Source organism: Cydia fagiglandana, chromosome 11 (assembly GCF_963556715.1).
Source record: "Cydia fagiglandana chromosome 11, ilCydFagi1.1, whole genome shotgun sequence".
Lineage (NCBI taxonomy): Eukaryota > Metazoa > Arthropoda > Insecta > Lepidoptera > Tortricidae > Cydia > Cydia fagiglandana.
This window is the reverse complement of record NC_085942.1, coordinates 19,640,689-19,661,323: the sequence shown is the minus strand read 5'-3', so window position 1 is coordinate 19,661,323 and position 20,635 is coordinate 19,640,689. Positions and strand designations below refer to the sequence as shown.

At 36.6% G+C, this 20,635-nt stretch overlaps 2 protein-coding genes across 2 annotated transcripts in view; both read left to right on the top strand.

Annotated features, from left to right (window-relative positions):
• Positions 1-20,635, top strand: part of LOC134669137 (prolactin-releasing peptide receptor-like) — a 90,466-nt gene that overhangs the window by 32,492 nt on the left and 37,339 nt on the right. The gene's annotated exons all lie outside the window — the stretch shown is intronic.
• On the top strand, positions 12,266-19,106 carry LOC134668599 (uncharacterized). The gene is made up of 2 exons (XM_063526038.1): positions 12,266-12,579; positions 18,297-19,106. The coding sequence occupies exons 1-2, from the start codon at positions 12,274-12,276 to the stop codon at positions 19,080-19,082; spliced, it is 1,092 nt and encodes a 363-aa protein (XP_063382108.1). The 5' UTR covers positions 12,266-12,273; the 3' UTR covers positions 19,083-19,106.

The window sequence follows — 20,635 nt, the reverse complement described above, 5'->3', positions numbered from 1 at the left end:
GATTGGGTCAGGACCAGTTCCGAGAATTCCCGGGAATTCGGGAAATTTCGGGAAAATTAATAAAGTTAACATTTTGATTGAAATTAGTATAACCAAATGATTAGTTAATATTTCTATTAGTTTTTAAACTAAATCATACTTAACGGTTGATATTTCGACTAAAATATACCTATCTATAATGTCAATATTCAAATTCAGACGTTTTCTAAGAATCAACTAACTAAGTAACTAATACGGCTCAGCAACCCAAAGAGGGTCTTAGCCTCCGAAACGAAAGCACGCCACTTTTCCCGATCCTGCGCCGTTTCCTGCCAATTATCGGCTTAAAGCTGACGCAGATCTCCTTCCACACTGTCTCCCCAGTGGTACTTGGGTCGACCTACCGGGCGGCCACCAGTCGGTCTTCCCAGGTATGCCCTCTTGGTAGCCCGATCCTCTCCTATTCTTAATAGGTGACCGAACCAGCGAAGTCTGTGGGATTTCGTTTCGCCGATGATATTGGGTCCAGCCACCAAACTCCTCGATTTCGGGGTTCTCCCGTATCCTCCACGTGCCGTTGTCTCTTTTGATAGGTCCCAGGATCTTGCGAAAGATCTTTCTTACCGCTACCAGGAGCTGACTTTCCTCTTTTTGTGTTAGTGTTCAGGCCTCGCACCCATACATAAGGATTGGTCGGATAACGGTCTTATATATCCTTAACTTAGTATTTCTACTGAGAAGCCTGGACATCAACACTTTATGGAGGGCTGCGCTGTTTTGACTGGTTAATCCTGTGACCTATCCTAGGGGCCTCTCGCTCCAAGACACTGGCTGCCTGTACTACTTCATCGCGGCTTTCCCCTAATAAAGCCAGGTCGTCCGCGTGATAGGGTACGCGGACGACCTGGCTTTATTAGGGGAAAGCCGCGACTTTGTGCTTGCTGCTCAATTCCAGCCTTATGTCCAACGTTAACACTTTTCGGACAACATGTTCAAGGGCTAAGTTGAAGAGCATGGGTGATAAGGCATCTCCCTGCTTTAGACCGGTCATCACCTTGAATTCCTCGGACAGCTCACCGCCTACCCTGACACGCATCCTACACTCTTTTGTTGCTGTACTACTAGTTTTCTAGGGATATTAAAATTTACAAGAATGGCATACGGAGCGTCCCTATCTATGATGTCATAGGCCTTAGTGAAGTCCAAAAACAAAGAGTGAACGCTTTGGGCGTACTCCCACTTCTTCTTCATAATTTCTTTGAGCAAGAAAATCTGGTCCGTCGTGCTGCGGTTTCTGCGGAAACCACATTGGTAATCCCCAAGGATTCTTTCAGAATATGGTTCCAGCCTCTTGAGCAGTACGTTGGACAAAACTTTGTACGCTGTAATGAGTAAAGCAACTCCTCGATAGTTTGAGCATCTCTTTTTCGAGCCTTTTTTGTGGACTGGACAGATGACACTGACGGTAAATAACTGATCGCATCTAAACTCTGTCACTTAAACTGGATCTTAATCTGTTACAAATGTAACCAGTCGAAGAAAACGTACTCATATACCATTGGTCTGTTGAACAAAGTATTGTATTAGGAAAAAAATATATATATATATGTATAACATAATTTTGGCTTGTAGCCAATTCGCAATTAGACATAAATCGATATAACATAACATTTATAAATTTCCCGAAATTTCGATATTTTCCCGGGAATTTTGTCTCCAGTTCCGATACTGGCTGAAAGTGCCCGTTCCCGGGAATTCTCGAGAAAAATCAGTCTCGGGAATTCCCGGGAGCATGCCCTACGCACGAGTCAGCCCTAAGCCACTTACTCACACAATGACGCGTGTACAGACGTGCCGTGCACACATATAAACGCAAATGATTTTCGATGTATGGCGTGTCCGCCCTGTGGTATCACGTAAAAATCATTGATATATCAGAAAAAAAATACGGGTGCTACAAATATATTACAAACAGGAAAATAAACAGTTATTTTTGTCTCCTGAAAAGTAGCTTAAAAATACATGGTGATTTATTTATTCGCACCGACGTAAAACATCATCTTCATTGTCCCTCTTTACTGAAAATCGTGACAACTTGGTACCTATTGCAGCTTCTGTGATTTCTCTTCATCGGTCTTGATCTCCCATAGCCCTCACCTTAGTTTGCCTGAGTGGGCATTTTTAACTTGGTCAGACCATCCATTTAGTTGGTAAATAAATACTCTGTATATACAAATACCAATTTTCTTACTCATTAAGTCTATGTAACCTATTTTTCAAGTTTATATTAGTCACGGAGCAAACTCATGAGTTCATTAAATATCTTATTAATTATGATTAAGTGAAGCCCGCCTTACGAAGTTTCCATACACGCTCTCGACTTCAGTATTTCTGTGACAATCAGCCATGTTTCCAACTTAGTCGATTCATGGCTTGAGAACTTCATTAATTTACAACGCGTCTTATTAATCAGCCAAAGTTGTATGTGTAAAGGTTGCATTCGGATAAGGACTGTTGCAGCGTTGTTGTTGTTGTTGTTGCGTTGTCAAATTCCTTGATAAATATAATTGCTGTAGTTAAAATTTAAATAAGTAATTGTTTTATATCGATAATGCAAAAAAAAACATAACAGCATAGGAAAGACAATTAATATACTCGTAGAGAAAATTAAATAAATATTATGGGATAATCTTACACACATCGACGTGCAGCCGTATTCGAACAATGAGATACGTCAAATACTAGATATTAAAACGATATGAATTGGATATGTCAGTGTCAAACAAGTGTTAAAATTGACGTTTCTTCAAACAAAAACGTCACTTTTGTCACTTCTATGTAGAAGACTTTCATAACTCAGGAACAAATAATTTGTTATGAAATGGTATTCGCATGTTTTTTGTTTTATGTAAAAAGTGTGTAATAATTCTTCAAGCGTTTAAATGCAACTAAATCGGTTCAGCGATTTATGCGTGAAGAGGTAACAGACAGACCGACGGACACACTGTCGCATTTATAATATTAGTATGGATAGAAGGGATAAAATAAGCGCGAATTGCCGTCGGCCTCATAAAAAGCATTCGATTTCAGTTTTACTTATCTTTTTATCACAGATAAAACTTTGATAGGTTCAATTGCAGCTTTTTCGCCGGCAAAAATGATATTAGATTATATTATCGGTTGACTGATGGCTCTGCAATTGTGCACTTAACTGTGTAAATAAAACCCAATAAGGGTTACCTTATAAGGTACAAACTAATATTGTAAGGTAAGAATGACCGCCCTATCTATAGGGTCATATCTTAATTTAGCTTGCAAGATTTTACCCGATCATACATACATATTAACATCAATCAATGATAATATTCAGGAAAGCTATCTAAGTAGGTGGGCCATTTTATTTAAAGTTGTCCCCTACACTTTTTTTTTAATTGGGATTTTTTATGTTATTTCTACTCAGAATCATGAGCTCTTTTGATCCTAATAGGAAAAAAAAGTGTCCCTAGATTTCCATACATTTTTCGATCTTTCCATTCCGAAACCGCCATACAAAGTCTATGAAAAAATGGTAACGGAATGGGAAAAAACCTTGGGACACTTTTTTTCTCCTATTAGGATAGAAATAGCTCGTGATTCTGAGTAGAAATAACATAAAAAATCCCAATTTTGAAAAAAAAGTGTGGGGGACAACTTAAAATAAAATGGCCCAGGTACTTATTAGTTATATCTAGACACGCGGCAGCGTGTCAAGCCAAGTTCAAGCAAAGGAACTGGCTAGCCAGCGCCGAGTGTAATATTACACGAACCACTTGGTGCCACTTTTGACCCTTCTATAACTCAAAACATCTTTAACGTAAACACATAAAACTACGTGTGTTTAATTATATCCATAAGGACATCTAGAAGCCCAAATTTCATGAAGCTAGCTCAAACGGTTATAAAGATATGAAGGTCAAAAAGTCGTAAATTTTAAGACTGACTGACAGACTTATATTACCTAAACCTAACCTACTTCCAGATGACCTAGAAGGATGAAATTTGGAATCCAGCTCAGTTATTGTGTGAAAGCGTAGGAAAAAATCTAAAAATAAAAAAAGTTATAAAATAGGGGGGGTCCCCATACAAAAAAAACCATTTTTTATTGTGACTGACATATAAGTACCTAAACCTAACCTACTTCCAGATGACCTAGAAGGATGAAATTTGGAATCCGGCTCGGTTATTGTGTGCAAGCGTAGGAAAAAATCTAAAAACAAAAAAAAGTTAATAAATAGGGGGGTCCCCATAGAAATTTCTTTTTTATTGTGACTGACATATAGTACCTAAACCTAACCTACTTCCAGATGACCTAGAAGGATGAAATTTGGAATCCAGCTCGGTAATTGTGTGTAAGCGTAGGAAAAAATCTAAAAATTAAAAAATTAAAAAATAGGGGGGTCCCCATACAAAAAACCTGTAATGCGCGCTAAACAACCGGCCAACGGTGTGTCGTTGGCGGCGCGCGGCACCACATAATAAATACAAAGAACAGAAGTAAAAAACATGCAGCGGAAACACAAGAAAAAACATTAAATCTCAATACCTGCCTAGTTTTCTTTACAAAAAGTATTGATATCCCATCAAAAACATAAATGTAAAAAAGGAGAGCCAAGTTCAATACAAAAATTATGCTTGGCTGTGGGGTTCGCCGCAAAAAGAATGGAGATCTAAATGAGTGCCAAGTTCTATGCAAAATCTAAATATGTATTTATAGGAACAAAATAACATTATAAACAAGTATTAAACTCTATTTCTTTGCTTTATTGGATACCTATAACAATTGCTGTTATTTAAAAAAAATGTGAGATCTTAAAGTAGGTTAGATTTGGCTTGGCCAGTTTTTATCAGAATTACAAAATATATATGTTGAATAACTTTATAAAATGACTGATATAATGAAAACTGGCCAAGTCAAATCTAACCTGCTTTAAGATCTCGCATTTTTTTTAAATAACAGCAATTGTTATAGGTATCCAATAAAGCAAAGAAATAGAGTTTAATACTTGTTTATAATGTTATTTTGTTCCTATAAATACATATTTAGATTTTGCATAGAACTTGGCACTCATTTAGATGTCCATTCTTTTTGCGGCGAACCCCACAGCCAAGCATAATTTTTGTATTGAACTTGGCTCTCCTTTTTTACATTTATGTTTTTGATGGGTTTTATATTTACGTAAGTATTCATTTTTCCCATTTACGCGTTTGACTTCTGCTTATTTTCAAATTGAGTACTTACTCGTAGTCCTATAAAAACACATTTTTATAGTAGTCAATACGACTATCGCGAACGCACGAGTAGCCGTAATAAAACATGATTCATAGTTGTTTTGGTAACCGTCATAGATAATGTCGAAATCTATTAGATATCGACCGGTTGGGTCAGGTAACGTAAGAAAAATACCGGGCTATTTCGAGCTCGAATTGTTATTTGGATTCCACGAACGAACTGTGAAATACGAGCGAACAGTGTTTTATAAAGACATACACGTGTATTATTATATGAGCTTAAAGGAAGTTGTGAGTTTTCTATTCGCACGTGTAACATGCAACATTTTACAAAAAAATATGAGGGTAATTAAAAAAAAATTAATAGAGGCTTCTGGTGACCAGAGGGCTGACTACTATTTCGCCCAGCGTATTAGCATCGCTATTATATACAGCGGGGAAATACGGCCAGCCTTCTGGGCACCTTGCCCGTTGACGGCGATTGGGGCAAATTTTTTATCTATAGTTTTGTAAGTTTTATTATGTTTGTTTATTTCTTTCTTTGAAAACAGTAATATATATTTGAAAAACGTCTATTAAATAATTAAACCACACAAGCTCGAAAGATGTTCACCGCCAGTAGTTACCAATCACACTACACGTCATCAGATATAGCGGGACGGCCGAGGTGCTCAAAAATATTTCGCTTCAACAATAGAGGCGTGGCTTGGCGGCTCCAATATATTGGGTCCATATTGGGTCGCATAATAATTGATTGTCCTAATGTAATGTTACGCATAAAACTCATTTCGCATAATTGTTATTGTGCTGGAAATATTAACATTTCTGAGAAAATATAACACAAACCTAACGTAACCTACCCTATTCTACACAACATATATGCAAAATATTTTCTAAAATACTTTCTGTTTCTGCTGGAGAAAATATGCGAAAAGAGTTTTATGCGTAACATTACATAACATTATGACAATCAATTATTATGCGATGAGATAGGATCCCCAATATATCGGATGGTAAATGTGTACAATCGAGCGAAACAAACTTTACCGCACACGCGCGCAAATTATACTGTATTTTTTAAACAAGCTGATGTACTTAATTAAGTAAACAGTCAACGCGAAACTTTTTTCATATAATTTCATGTTGACGATTGGAGAGCCTTTACACCTCCACCTTTTGGTATTTTCGCCGACATTGGGGACCTTTTACATCTCCAATTGAAATGAAATTTAAATTTAAAAAAATATTCCTAAAAATGTTGATCTACGTATTCTTGGGCCGTCCTGTAGTATCGATGAGTCGACCCATGCTCTCGATAGATCATAAAAACTGTAGTTTTTTTTCCCAAAAGAACTTGTTTGTTATTGCATTAAAAGTTGGTCCGGCCCCGGTTTTCCGTAAGCCATAGAATCCGTGTAAACACACATCAAACGGAATAGAAATAGCCCGCGGAAAGATGCTATTGTTATAGAAACTTTTGGCAGTTGTGTGAACTAAGCAAAATTGAATTTAAAAGGTATCGTGAAACTAATACTGGTTGCGTGAACACAATAGATCAAAGCAGAAAAAACCGGGCTACATAATAATATATAATATTATCAGTAAGTACGAGTATGTATCTGCCAACACACTGAAAACTTTTACGCTGACGTCATCACTCTGTATAGGTACCTATTTCAAATAACCGTTGTAATTTCTGCTTACAAGGTTTTATAAAAACACTTTTCTAGTTAAGGTATTAATGAAATAATTTTGTTCTCTTTTTAATATTACCTCAAATTATTCTACGGTTATTAAATTACTCAAAATAAAATGTATAATCTGCCTGAATTTTTAACGACCAAAATTTTTGTAATTTTAAATATTGTGTCGAAAGTGACACAGGACACGTGTATTATTTCCACAAAACAAAAAACACTATGAATTAATCCCGACTTTACGTCGTAATCCGAACGTCGAATGAAAAACGATAATGGATAAGCTCTTTAGAATCGACACAGAAACATAATTAGTTTATAAGCTCCGACTATAAAAAATAAGCAAAATAGAAAGGTGTCATTAATTTATAATTAGTGTTTAAGCCTCGTTAATGTCGAAGCAAAATTAGGAATTTCAGGATTTGAAAAATTTATTATTTATTTATTTGTTAGCCTGTTGTGTCCCACTGCTGGGCAAAGGCCTCCCTCTCTTTCTTCCACGCGTCTCGTTCTATGGCAATGTTAGGCCAATCTTTCCGAAAGACGTCAAGATCGTGCCGCCACCTCCTTCTGGGTCTGCCGTGACGCCGCACTATATTTGGTGTCCACTCGGTAGTTTTCTTGGCCCACAAGTCGTTTGGCATACGGCAGATGTGTCCGGCCCAATCCCATTTAAGCTTGGCGGCTGTCAGGGCTACGTCGGCTACTTTGGTTTTGGAGCGCAAGATGGAATTTCTGATTCTGTTAGTCAATTTGACACCAAGAATACTGCGCTCCATCGCTCTCTTTGGGAAGGGAAAGCTTTTGAGCATTAGTCAAAGACCAAGTCTGAGCGCCGTAGGTGAGGATCGGAAGAATACACATATCCATGAGTTTGCGTTTCAGCGATATAGGAAGGTCTCCCTTCATGTATTCCTTCATGGACCAATAGCTCTTCCAAGCATTTTCGGTACGTCTTGCGACCTCCTTGAAAAATTTATTATAATTAAAAAATAAATCGTGGAAGTTTATTATTTAAGTATTGGAGTCACTCTAAAACTTAAATAATCGCGAAACTATCGCGATTAGCGTTTAATATCGCTTGCCAAGCATGGGGGTGTGCTCTGCTGAAAATTGCAGATTCAAGTCATTGAGTCTATCGGCCCGATTATATTATAACTTTAAGATACGTCAACTAATAGATTTAGAAACGATATGGATTAGATATGTCAGAGTCAAATGTGACGTTTCTTCAAACAAATGCGTCACATTTGACACTGACACATTTAATCCATATCATTTCTAGATCTATTAATTGACGTATTTAACCCTTTGTGTCACAAATTTTTATTAATTATACAATTTTTAGTAATATAAGCGTGCAGTAGTGTATGGCTTATGATGAGTAAAATAAGGGGAAACACTTTTTAGTCAATTTTGAAGGGAATGAATGTAAATAGGTGGTTGGTATAGATAACAACCAGGACGAAAGGAGTTTTAAGTTCGAATCCGGCAGTATAACAATACTACAAGTTACACGTTGACCTTCACTCGCTCAGCAGTCAGCGTGGGAACGCGCGGCCTGCGAGAAATTTTAGCAATTAAGAAAACGCGTCACACCTTTTAACGGAAAATGGCGTCAAGTTACGTCATTAACGGGAAACGTTCGGTGTGCGCTTTGCTCTAACTTTATAATAACAGCTGTGAAAACATTTTGTTGAGCAGACGGAGGGTTAAGTGTCTTTTAGAGGCGTATTCTAATTGTAATAATGGGTAAAGGATACGATTTGTATATGTCGAAAGTGGCAATTTATATATTATGTTTATTTAAGCTAACACGATTATATAACTCATAATTTTAAAAACAGAAAACGAGACTTGATTGCTTACTTATTATGACGTTTCGACGTCACATTACGTCGGTGGTCGCAGGCCACTAATCACTGGATTGAGCTCCACAATCCCAAAATCAACTCAACGGAACGTTTTTACTACAGCAGGTAGTGTAATTTTTGACATATATTTAGTTTTTTTTAGCATTAGAAATAAGGTAAACAATCTTGATGTGTCTTTTAATTGAAAATCACATTTTAAAAATAAGTTACGGCAAATATATAAGTAATAGTTATTGATTTTTAAAAGGCGTTTTGCAATTAAAAGACATGTCAAGATCGCTTACCTTCTTCCAAATTTTTTCTAATGCTAAAAAAACGAACTATAGAAAAACTCCATAACTCAGGAACAAATATTTGTGATAAACAGAAATAAATGCCCTTACAAGTATCCGAACCCGGGACCTCCTGCTTCATACGCAGGGTCATTACCGACTATGTATACTCTATTAGGAGGTCATTAAATCATAAAAATCTAGAATTGCATTAATTTTTCGTCGTTTCCAATATATACAGGATGGAACATTTCTAGAGACTGAGATGGACAGATAGTGTTATCAAAGTGATCTACAATCGAGTTATTATAATCGTACCTAAAGTTAGATTAAATAGTAAAACAAAAGCATTAAAATAAAATATTTATCTGTAACAACCCTACAAAGTTATTTACATTTTAAATTGACACATGTCATGTCATTCAATAGGATGTACGAGTACTTGCTAGGTTTGTGACATACAGATTTTTGCACTAATGTTTGATAAACTGTATCTCAAAAACGGTTAGAAATATTAACTAATCACGTTAATATTTCTAACCGTTTTTGAGACACAGTTAATAAATTATAAAAAAAAGTAGCCTAAACATTTACGCAATGGGGATTCCCGTTTGCGTATAAGTCCTTCGTTATATTCCACCCGATATATACCTATCTAATAATTGACCTAATTATTAGGTATCTAATTACTTGCCAATATTTACCTGTTTAGGTTTCGTAGCATGTAGATAGTATGTAATTAATGTAGGCAATTAACTTTGATCACATCTAAAAGGGTTCCAATTTATTTAACATTAAGTCTTGATCGTTAATACAGTATACCAGCCGGCCTAGCCAAGGTTACAATCGCTATCGCTTCGACATCGAAAAGCATTATGTCTCTCTATCACTCTTCCAAATTAGCGCGACAGTGACAGTTGCGTTTCGATCGCTACGGAGCGTAAGCGATTGGCATCTTGGCTACGCGGCCAGGTGTGGCCTGTAACATGAGCAAATAATTAAAACATAGATTGTACTCATCAAATGGTGACACTTTTGTTCAACAACTTTTAAAAATTATGAAGTATTTAGACTCCCTATTTTTCATACAAAATAAATATTATCTTCAATGGACGACATCGCTTTTCTTGCTCATATTACAGGCCACACCCGGTATTTTACATTTTTTTTTATTTCACTGGCAATGTAATTAGGGGCGATCCAGTCCAAAACCGTACTGGTAACTTGTACTCGTAACCATGGTAACTCCAGGTTAAGATAGTTTCAGATTTACGAACGCTTTGGTCACTGCTGTCAACCTTCTTGGTTAGTTTGTCAAAAAAAGTTGAATAACGTTTATATCATTGTATTTCGTTCGTACTTGTGTTCAGGCACAGAATAAATAATAGTGGCTTTATTCGTGGGCACTAGATACAGAAGACTCACTCTCTAACAAAACGTGTCTGTCACGATCAGCACAGATATGGCCGCTAGGTGGCGACAGCGCCACGCGCGGCTTATGGCAAACCCCAACATTGGGGTCGAACGGATGTACTTTTAGCTACTTGTAGCAAAGCGTCGAAAACGCGGAGTGAACCACGCCTGGTTCAGGTGCGAACGAGATACACGAGAACTAAATACATTGATTGTACCTATCCTCTATTGTCTTTGTTTATGTTATTGTCGATTTATTGTAAACTACGTGTATGTGAGGTGTGCAATAAAGAGTATTGTATTGTATTGTATTGTATTCAGTGTAAGTAATATGATTCAAATATCATTCCGATGTCAGTGTACAGTACCCGGCGATAAATATTGCACACCGGTCTTTAGAAAGGAAATATTGGTGACAACGAGAGAGAGAGAGACAACACTCTACGAAGCCGAAATTCCGATGTGCAATATTTATCGCCGTACAGAGGGGCTACCGTACCGCGAAAACCGGAATTCGCAAATTGCGGGGACTTTTCTCTGTCACTCTAATTACGCCGTCAGTGGAGTAAAAGAGAAAGATCCCCGCAATTTGCGAACTTCGATTTTCGCGTAGCCCCTGTACCTTTAGCCCCCTCCAGACTATGTGCGCGAATCGCGGCGCGACGTCGCGGAGCGAACATACCGCGACGTTGACGTATGTCTCCACACTCGCACACTTCACGGCGATTTCGCAGTCTAGTTCGCGGCAAGATGGCGCCGAAGCGTCAGCTGATCTGGTTTGCGGCAAAGCAAGAAGGCTGATTCAAACTTGGAACTGTCAAGTGATTTGGTTGATCAAATTCGCACCCGGCTTGAAGATGGACGAATTTGTAGCTACGGCAGCATTGCTGTTGTTATGCGCTGTATCATATTATAATTATCAATTTATAAAATGTACAAAAAAAGAGATAAAGGAAAAGCAGAAGAAGAAGATGGTGGATGACAAGTATCCATCGAAATAGATTTGAAGAGAAGTGTATTTAGTAACTACTAACAAAATAATAATTATATAGCTTGAAATAATAAATTAATAAATATACCTATTGCACAAACAAAAACCTAAATATATACATATACACAAAACGACAACAAAATAATATAACTATTCATACCCCTTTACTATACTATATACTTTGAAACATACTTAATTTAAATTCAAACTTACTTTAAAAAAGAAAAAAAAAAAAAAAATAATAAAAAAAACATTCAAACTAGGTATGTTTATATATTTATTACAATAGGGAAAACAAAACAAAAAATGTCCACATTTAACTTATGCTTATGTGCACACTCGAGTATGCCGCATCCATCCTAGCGCATCGTCTTATCTGCCTCATACATCGCTGGTTGTGGTGCAGTTAGCAACGTAAAAATATGTTCCGTGCGTTTAGTAATAAGTATCTTGTAATGTATTTCTACCCACTATGAATAACATGTTTTCTTTTGTGTACACTGTATGCTTAGTCTTAGTTTTAACATGTAAATTTTCTCATGTAAGTGAATCTTGTAATTCTTTATGAGAAATAAAGTTCTTTAAACCTAAACCTAATAGATCAAAGTAAGTACATTTTCGACCGATTTTAAACAAGATAGAAGATGCATTTCAATAGTTTTTCTGTTTCTCTCGTTGCATCGTCAGCTCTTGGTTTAGAGCCCAGGGTTTGCTGATTAACTCTGTTAAAACTGGAGCTTTGTTGCATTCATATTTCTGTGTTTTGTTCCAGTGCATGTATGGAAAAGCAATTGGGTGAACTGGTAGCCGAACCGTCCGGAGAGTTCAAAAAGTTTACCCGCATGTCTGTAATGGATTTCGAATATTTACTTAACAAAATTTCGAGCCAAATATCGAAACAAGACACCCACCTGAGAAAATCCATTCCAGCCCGCATACGTCTCGCAGTAACACTTCGTTATTTGGCCACCGGCGATGACTACCAGAGTCTACATTTCTTATTCAAAATATCACCTCAGTTGATATCAGAAATTATACCAGAAGTTTGCATGGCTTTGAATGAAGCTTTAAAGGATGAAATTAAGGTGAAATAAAAATTATAAATGTTTAATTATGAATATTTATTAATATTACCTATAAACTTAAGCCTTGTAAGGCCCACCATACATTTTTTAAATTTTTTATGTGGACCTTATTCTATAGTCTGTGCGGAAAGAGAAGACTCGTAGTTTGTATTGGTTCCCATACATTCCACAACTCTTCTCTTTCCGCACAAACTATAAGTAGGTAATTTGGAATTAAATTAATTTGTTTTAAAAAGCAATGAAACAAAGGAAATGGTACTTAATAATAGTAGTTCACAAAAGTATTGCAATGAATATGTTTTTTTTTTTTTTAATTTATTTACACAAAAGGTACATGCTCATAAACAAAATTTACAATATCGCCAAACTGTAACCAGTTTGTTGGCGAATGAAGCGCTCACTTAACTAATCGAATCATGCACCTAAACAAAACAATTAGTAACTTAAACAATAGGTAATCCTTATTATAATATAAAAAACTAACATGCATAGATGCCTAACAAGGCTTCACATTGTTTCAAAGTTTAATTTTCTAAAAGGTATGTTTTTAATCTCTTTTTGAGGATCGGCTTACTTAACCTAGGTTTACCTCTTAACCACCCTATTTCGTTAAACAGCCTAGGCACTAAATATTTATTTAACCTTTGTACATAAGAGCCTTACAAGGGTTAGAATACTGCACATATTTTTGGCCTAATAATTTAACAAATGACCAAAGACCAGAATATTTGTGGTATTTTTTAATTGTTACAGTGACTTCTCATTTATAGACATCCATTATACATATAATACAATATAGAACACAACATACCTATTAAAGAAGATTAAATGCAGATGTACATAACTACATACCAGGCAATAAGAAGCAGAAGAAGAGGCAGGCAGAAGAGCAATTTCTTCCAAATAACTTTTGAGTAATGTAAAATAGAAATATACAAAAAAAAAAATTTGGATTAATATGACCATGTATTTTATTTTTTAGAGAAACTAATAGGACAGTTGTTAGTGCTTAAACAGAATTTAAACATGAAATCAAATAAATACTGGAAATTGAACTAAACTCATAAGTTACCTGGAAGAGATTGCTCTTTAGCGATTAGACTGCTTATTGTTTACCTCTACTTTTAATCTTTTAATATATATTGTGTTCTGTATTGTATTTATACACCGTGAAATTTTAGTGGTTGTTTTCCCGCAACGAAATGATTCTGCTATCGATATACAGTCGATGTGTAATCTTTTTTTTAAATAATGTTAAGAAATGCCAGATTTATAAATGTGTCGAACGAAACTCGAAAGTGACCTAACACCAGTAGTAGCACTGCAGTAGTACCTACCTAATTCTTTTGAGTGAATGAAACAAAATAACCTAAAAAGTAGTTCCATTTATTTTTCCTTCACACATTTTACGTGCAGTTAGTTTAAAAAAAACATAACAAGTAAACATAACAAGTTAAGATCAAGCTTTTAATGATCAAAAACTTAAACAAACACTTAAACTTCCCGATACCGCAATAATTGTTCGAACTGCAATCCGCCACGTTCAATACACAATCACCTCTGCTCTGTGCATGTGGTGGCGTTTGAAACTGCCGGTGGTTAAGCAGCCGCTGTGTTGCGGCGACAATTGTTCGTCCGTGTGGAACTTGGGGGTTTAAAATCCCCCGAAGACGCAGCGACTGTAAATGGTCCGGTTCCGCGTAAAGTCGCCGGGCGGCGTGGGAGTCGTAGTTAGCCCTAGCGTACAGCTGCACCATCGCGACGTACTCTAAATTAGAATATTCGTAATGTCGATCCATTTTACTAGAAATAGCAGTGATGACATTGACAGGATCTGTTATCACATTAGTTTAATAAGCGAAGAGGATGTAATTATTCGATTTACCAAAGTTGACACAACGATCAAACTAATAAAAAGGTTTTATTTCAACTGTTAATCGTGAAGGAACAGTCTAAGTAAATTTTAATTTCAGTTGTCAAACAGTAAAGCACTCTAGCCTGTTACACAGTTTAAAAAAGTAACATGTGCTTGTTTATTTGTTTATCTGTTTACAATATCGGGAACTGTCGTCGACTTGCAGTGTTAGTGTGTTACTATTGTTTTTCGCTTGTTCGAGTTTAGGTTATTTTCTTGTATTTTATTTTTTTTGGAAAATAGTTTATTTATAAGTTTGTCTATCATAATTCGAAAGTACTACCGATAGCAAATCGCCCTGCCGCGGGAAAACAACCACTAAAATTTCACGGTGTATATGTACCTACAGGCGAGAAAGGGAATAACTTTCAACAACATACAAAATATATTTCAAGAAATGAAGCAGAAATAAAAAAACAGTAACCATTTCAGAAACATCTAAATACATCCTGTAGCGGCCCAGAGTGAAATACTTGCCATGACAAATGTAATTTTTAACTGTCATGGTAAACATTCAATTTAGAATAGAATGGGAGACATTTTTATAGGCCTCTGGGCAGCTATTATAGGATAAACTATAAAGATGAACCTTCCCTGTTGTATTAAGATCTACTTAATACCATGATTTGCAACAAATAAATGATTATGATCTTCTAAGCTACTAGTTACCACCAAAATGAGTTGGTGGTAACTACTGGTAATTATATTTTCATTAATAACCACTAAAATAACAACAAACATTATACAGTACCGGCCAAGATGTATAGAGTAAATGCTATATAAATATATGATGATTGCAGTGGCAATTAAATACCAAAAAAATTAAAATAGAGGCATATTGTCATAGTAAATTTTGTAGCCACAGTCAAGTTACTGCCATCTTTACACAGATGATTAAAACTTGTAGGATGCTACTTGACTGTGATCCTCATTCTTTCACTGATATGTGTTAAATATTTTCTTAAATATCAAAAAGTGTCGTCATCTACTCGACTACTCAAGTATAGGCCAAAGGCGGCCTCATCGCTCGAAAAGATGGCACAGTACCTTTGGCCTATGCTCAAGTAGATGGCGACACTTTTTTATATTTAAGAAATTTAGCACATAACAGTGAAAGAATGAGGATTAAAGTCAAATGGCGTTCTAAAAGTTTTAATCATCTGTGTAAAGATGGCAGTAAATTGACTGTGACTACAAAATTTACTATGACAATATTTTAACTCTCTATACACTCTATTCTCTTTGGAAACACTGTGAATTACAATAGGAGACAACATATTATTAAATATCCTCTAACAAAAAAATTAAGTTACCTACTCTATAAAAAAAAAACGATGAAAAACCATAACATGAGACCAATTTTTCTCATCGCTCGCACAGAGGACTACTACTTGCATAGAGTAATATATATTAAAGTAAAGAAAGAGTGGTAACTCCATACATCAGTTTTTTTGCCTAAACGCGAGTTATTTCGTAGTCGACATCTAACGTCAAGTAACGGAACTATCAGTACCGCTACTTGATACCAGATGACAAGTGTCGCTACTGACGAAAAATGTACTATTAGTTTTCGTTCGCCGCGGCATCTATTGTCAACTAGCAGTACTGATAAATTCTGCTACTTGACATTGACACTAGATGTCGACTACGAAATAATTCGCGTTTTGATAAGAAAACTGATGTATGGAGTTACCACTCTTTCTTTACTTATATTACTCTATGCTACTAGACTACCTACTTACAGTAGTGAGGTGGAAATCACTTACAAATTTAAAAAAGGTTCCACTGAAAAAACATGGAGGTGATATATATATAATTGGCCGGTACTGTAAGTTCAATATTGATATTAGATTAATACTGTAGGCCAAGAAATAAGAAGTTATAGAGGGAAATGCTAGGAACACAATTTTTGACTCCGTAACTTTGTTTGGACTAGTTAGGAGGTGAACATATCAAAAGTCCCCGGCCGTAGCCCCGGTGCTGGGGGGGAGAGGGGGGAAAGAAGGTCTCATTTTTCGGTTTTTCACTAATATCTTGGAAACTTTGCGTCTTAGCGACATGACTACTGAGACAAACCAAAAGCTGATAAAATTTGTTACAAGTTTTATTCAGTCAAGTTTTTCGATATCTTGAATAGTTTTTGAGATATCCGCTCTTGAAAGTTTATTTAGGGCTTTCAATTTTATCTTGATATCTACATTAGTGAAGCTGCTAGGCCGTGTTTGGTATCATTTTCGTATATATCGGGGGTGCTGAATTCATTTTTGGTATCACATTGACACCATTCCTTAGAAAAAACATATAAACTTTAAACAAATACCTTTTTTTTTTATTCCTCTTCACGCTTAAACCGCTCAACCGATTTAATTGTAATTTGGTATACAGATATTTCGAGTCCGAAGACAGGACATAAGATACTTTTTATCTCAATAATCATCCTTTAAAGTTGTGAAATGGAGTATGGGGGGAATTCAACTTCGTCGACGAAACTGAATTCCTGAGGTAAATACTGCTTAAGGTAAAGTTTGAAGTCATGTTAGGTATCATTTTCATCTAAATCACAGATGTATACCATCCTAAATTTCACCTAAACCGGTTCAGCGGTTATTGACTCCTCATACAAACTTCCACCCCACTTTTCACATCCTCAAAAGATGCTTTTGGTTATAAAAACCATCCCATGTCCTGTGTCGAGACTGAAACTATTTCTATACAAAATTTCAACGAAATTGGTTCAGCGGTTTAAGCGTGAAGAGGGATTTTTAAAAATATATTTTTTTAAATTTTGGTTTTACTTCGGATTAGTGTCAATGTGATACCATAAATGAATTCAGCAGCCCCGATTTATACGAAAATGATACCAAACATGGCCTAACAGCATCACTGATGTAGATATCAAGATAAAATTAAAATCCCTAAATAAACTTTCAAGAGCGGGTATCTCAAAAACTATTCAAGATATCGAAAAACTTGACAAGATAAAACTTGTAACTAATTTTATGAGCTTTCGGTTTGTCTTAGTAGTCATGTCGCTAAGATGCAAAGTTTCCAAGATATCAATGAAAAACCGAAAAATTCGACCTTCTTACCCCCCTCTTCCCCGCAGCACCGGGGCTACAGCCGGGGACTTTTGATATGTTCACCTCCTAACTAGTCTAAACAAAGTTACGGAGTCAAAAATTGTGTTCTTAGCATTTCCCTCTACAACGTTTTTTGAGCATTCATTTACTGACCTACTGGGGGACTTTAATATTTAGAATGGGTTTGTATGAGGACGAATGATTTTACTAGATTTAATTATTATAGGCTTGAAAGGTTTATCTATTGATACATCCTTTTGAGGCCTGGAAGGGAGTGTGTTGTTGGAAATTATAGTGAAAGGATTAGAATATGAGGGGGGCATTGTGGAAGTAGCTGTAGCTTGTGATGATGATGACCATGGGTTAACTTGTCTTATTTGAGGACAGGTCAAGAACATACCATCTATTGTATGCATCATTCTCAACCTGTCCTCAATACTAAGTGCTCTCAACTTTTTGGCCAAAAGTTGGCCATATAAATCACAGTCGTCTGGATCCTGAGTATCTTTAACACAATGCTTCATAGTTGTGTTAAAGGTACTCAGGGCTTCTTCTACCATACGGCCTGCATGCAGAAGCTCCGGCGGATTTTGTTTTCTTCTGATAGTTTGAGATTGAGCTGGTGGTGATTTTTCAAGATTTTCTTCTTCATTTTCTTTATTCACATTTTCTTTGTCCTCCTAGAAAAATAAATTAATATTATTAATGTTATTTTTTTGCAGCTTCCTTCATGCCCCGAGGAATGGCTAGAAATTTCAAAAGGCTATTCATTGAAATTTCCTCGGGCCATCGGGGCTCTAGATGGCAAGCATGTTGCTTTGCAATGCCCAATTAACTCGGCATCTGAATATTTTAATTACAAGAGAACGTTCAGTATTGTCCTCCTGGCACTAGTAGACAGTCAGTGCAATTTTACTTTTGCTGACATCGGCTGCCAAGGTCGAATCAGTGATGGTGGCGTATTTAGAAACTGCATGTTGTGGGAAAAGATTTGCGACAACCAACTGAATCTGCCACCACCACATCCATTGCCCGGATTAAATAAACATGTGCCTTATGTGTTCTTGGCTGATGCAGCATTTGCTCTTTCGGAGAATGTAATGAAACCGTATCCCGGAAACCTTGAGCGGGGAAATCCACGACGCATATTCAACCAACGATTGTCAAGTGCTCGTGTTACAGTAGAGAACGCTTTTGGTATACTGGTTACCAAATTTCGGGTTTTCAAAAAACCTATACAATTGCAACCAGAGAAAGCTAGCATTGTTACATTAACTTGCATATTGTTACACAATTACTTGAGGCGTAGCAGGACATCGTCGCATATCTACACGCCTCCAGGTTCAATTGATCAATATGACCGGAACGACGTTCTCATCCAACCAGGCTCATGGAGAAACGAAACCGATACGACGTGTGCCGTTCGCAATATGCGGCAAATACCACGCCGATCTCCTCTTAACGCCACACAAATCAGAGACGAGTTTACTACTTATTGTATTCGTTAAAATAAACATGATTATCTTACCGTCGTTATTGTTTTCTTTGGGGTATCCTTATCCCTTAAAAAGCTGTCCAGAACTTCGTACGCGAACCAACATGGCTTGTATACTTCGTCCGCACCGGCCCCGGACTTAATCGACTTTTTCACTTTAAGTTTGTAGGCCCTGTAGCTCGATAATAGGGAATTACGCTTTTGTTGAAGTTTATCTACAGGTATTTCCAATATATCGCTTATTCGGGACCACGCGTCGTATGTGCGTAATTTATTTTTGTAGTCTCTTAACGACACATCCCATAAAATGGGCTCAGCCTGGTAGAGCTGGATAAACAACAGCTCTATCTGGTTGTTCCATTGAATATTTTGAATTTGAACATCTTTTTCCATTTTTATTAAAACGCACAGGATACTATCAAACCAATTAGCCGCCATATATAGAAGGTTATGACAATTTATCTTGTCAATGTCAACAGATAGCCAATAAAATAGTGTGTAATGTGGACTCTTGCAAGTTCGCGCTTCGCGTCTCCTTTGACGCGGGCCGAAATACCGACAAAAAACGGAGAACAATCCGCGAAGGCGTGAACAATCTGCGAAATCGGCGCCACACTTGCGTTCGCGGCTTCGCCCGCGATTCACGCGCATAGTCTGGAGGGCGCTTTTGAAATGGCATGTCACTCTCGTGGAATCAGTTATCAAGTTTCAGGAAATACTCGTTCAACTACCGGATGTTTATACACACTGTGAGACAACGATGGCGCGATTCGGGAAATGAATTAGAGATTCACTAGACATGAAATAGTGACGTTCCCCGGCAAAAGGTACCATTGCCCGTACCCGGCTGAATATTGGAGCAAAGTTAATAATAGCGTAAGGGTCAGCCACCATAAGGTATCTTTTGTCGTGAAACGTCACGTATCTTTACTATTTCATATCTAAATCATTCCCCAAATCACACGCCGCGAGTTTATGTTTAATGCAATGTTTATGAAATATAGGCAGTCGTATTATTTGCAATGTTTAGCAAACAAAATATAATGTAATGTTTTATTATCTGTTTGGCGTTTTAAGTATGTTTCATTAAAATCTTGCATAAACGAATCATTACGTAATAATACATACTTATAATCGAAAATGGCATTTTGTATATTATGTTTATTTAAGCTAACACGATTATAATTTTTTAAACAGAAAACGGAACTTGATCGCTTACTTTTATTTATTTGGCCTGACTTATTAAATACTACTGTGTTACACGTGTAGGTACGTTTTTATATAAATACTATATACTTATTTATTATATAATATGTTACTATAAAAACCCGTTTTTAGTGAAAACGCGTTTTCCCTAGTCAAAACTAGTTTTCCGTGTCACCTCCGTGAAAATGCGTTTGTGACCTACTTAGATAATATAATGTGTATATACCAGTGGCAGCGCGTCCATAAAAGCCGATTCCCATCGGCTTACCTGTTTTTGGACATTTGAGCAGAGTTGTAAAGGACATACTTATGTACGCCAAATTAGCCCCGGCTTGCCTATGGATATGTTTGACGCGCCGC